Source organism: Monoraphidium neglectum (assembly GCF_000611645.1).
Source record: "Monoraphidium neglectum strain SAG 48.87 unplaced genomic scaffold scaffold02592, whole genome shotgun sequence".
Lineage (NCBI taxonomy): Eukaryota > Viridiplantae > Chlorophyta > Chlorophyceae > Sphaeropleales > Selenastraceae > Monoraphidium > Monoraphidium neglectum.
The window spans coordinates 1-1,376 of record NW_014011036.1 but is presented as its reverse complement, the minus strand read 5'-3'; the positions used below and the strand labels follow the sequence as shown (position 1 = coordinate 1,376).

At 66.2% G+C, this 1,376-nt stretch overlaps 1 protein-coding gene across 1 annotated transcript in view; it reads left to right on the top strand.

Annotated features, from left to right (window-relative positions):
- Nucleotides 1-1,101, top strand: part of MNEG_11102 (ubiquitin-like 1-activating enzyme E1 B) — a gene marked incomplete at both ends in the record, with an annotated part of 3,937 nt that extends 2,836 nt beyond the window's left edge. The window contains 3 exons of the mRNA XM_014040425.1: nucleotides 302-466; nucleotides 813-911; nucleotides 964-1,101. Of these exons, the coding sequence (XP_013895879.1) occupies nucleotides 302-466; nucleotides 813-911; nucleotides 964-1,101 (402 nt within the window). The remainder of the gene's footprint in view (nucleotides 1-301; nucleotides 467-812; nucleotides 912-963) is intronic.
- Between the last annotated feature and the right edge of the window lie 275 nt (nucleotides 1,102-1,376).

Below are 1,376 nucleotides of genomic sequence, written 5' to 3'. Positions count from 1 at the left end.
GGGGGGGGGGGGAGCGGGGGAGGACTGCCACCTGGCGGGGCAGCTGGGTTCAATGGGAGCCCGCAGGTGCACAAGCACGCACACACACACACGCACACATACACGCATGCGTGCGCACACGCGCGTGCACACACACAGACACACACACACACACACACACACACACACACACCAACACACATCAACAGGCACGCACGCACGCCCGCATGCACGCACGCACGCACACACGCCCGTGCACGCGTATGCACGCACGCACGCACGCACGTGCGCACGAACGCACACATCCACACCCACTCCCCAGGAGCTGTGGAAGCTGCGGCGGCCGCCCACGCCCCTGAACCTCGACCACCTGCTGCCAGACGCGGCCGCGGCAGACGAACGGGTGCTGGCGGCCGCAGCGGCGGCAGCGGGCCATGGCGGCGGCGGCGGCGGTGTGGCGCGGGCCCTGGGACTCGGGGACCACGAGGTAAGTGTGTGTGTGTGTGTGTTTGTGTGTGTGTATGTGTGTATGTGAGTATGTGTGTGTATGCGCGTGTATGTGAGTATGTGTGTTGAGGGAGGTTCATATTCTAAACAAGAAACATTGGAACGGATGCTTTGCCTGTTTTCCAGCCATTTTCAGCTGCCATCTGCGCAGCGCAGCGCACCCACCCAGTATCCAGCCGGGGACCTCGCGCCGTCGCTTGCCACCGCGCGCCGCCTTTGCCGCGGGAGCCGCCCCCTCGGCCCCCCTTGAGCGCACGCGACCACCCACGCACGCCCCTTGCCCTGCGTCCCACCTGCCTTCCCGCAATCCCCGTCGATCAAAAAAGGTGTGGAGCGACGCGGACGCGGCTCTGGTGTTTCTGGCGGCGGTGGTGGCTTTCCTGGAGCACCGGCCGGAGGAGCTGGGGGCAGCGGTGTTCGACAAGGTGGGGACATCTTGGTTCTTGAAAGGGGAGAGCCATTTTGACCTGGCTCTAGGGGGCCGGATGCGCCGTGCTGTGGCGCTGGTTCGCCTTCCGGTTGGGCGGGGCAACGGGCAGCATGAGGGGGCGACGGGCCGCCGAGGAGGTTGGCGGCCTGGTGGGGGGGTACCTAGGGTCTTGGTGGCGGAGGTGAGGGCAGGGGAGGGCAGGCTTGGGGAGATGTCCTGGACAGGGGCGCAGGTGCGACCTCTTACCTGATTTTCAACGCGGGGTTGCACACGGGGAGCATCATGGGGAGGCGCTGGGCACAGCCGCCGCCCGCAACGGCGCATGCCGCGTGGAGGCCTCCGCATCCCCTCCTCCTAAACGCGGCCCTGCCTTGGTGTTCCCCAGAACGCACAAGCAACAAACCCGTTCCTTTTTCCACCCCCGACACCCCTTTCAAAACGTGAGCCCCTCCACCCCTCC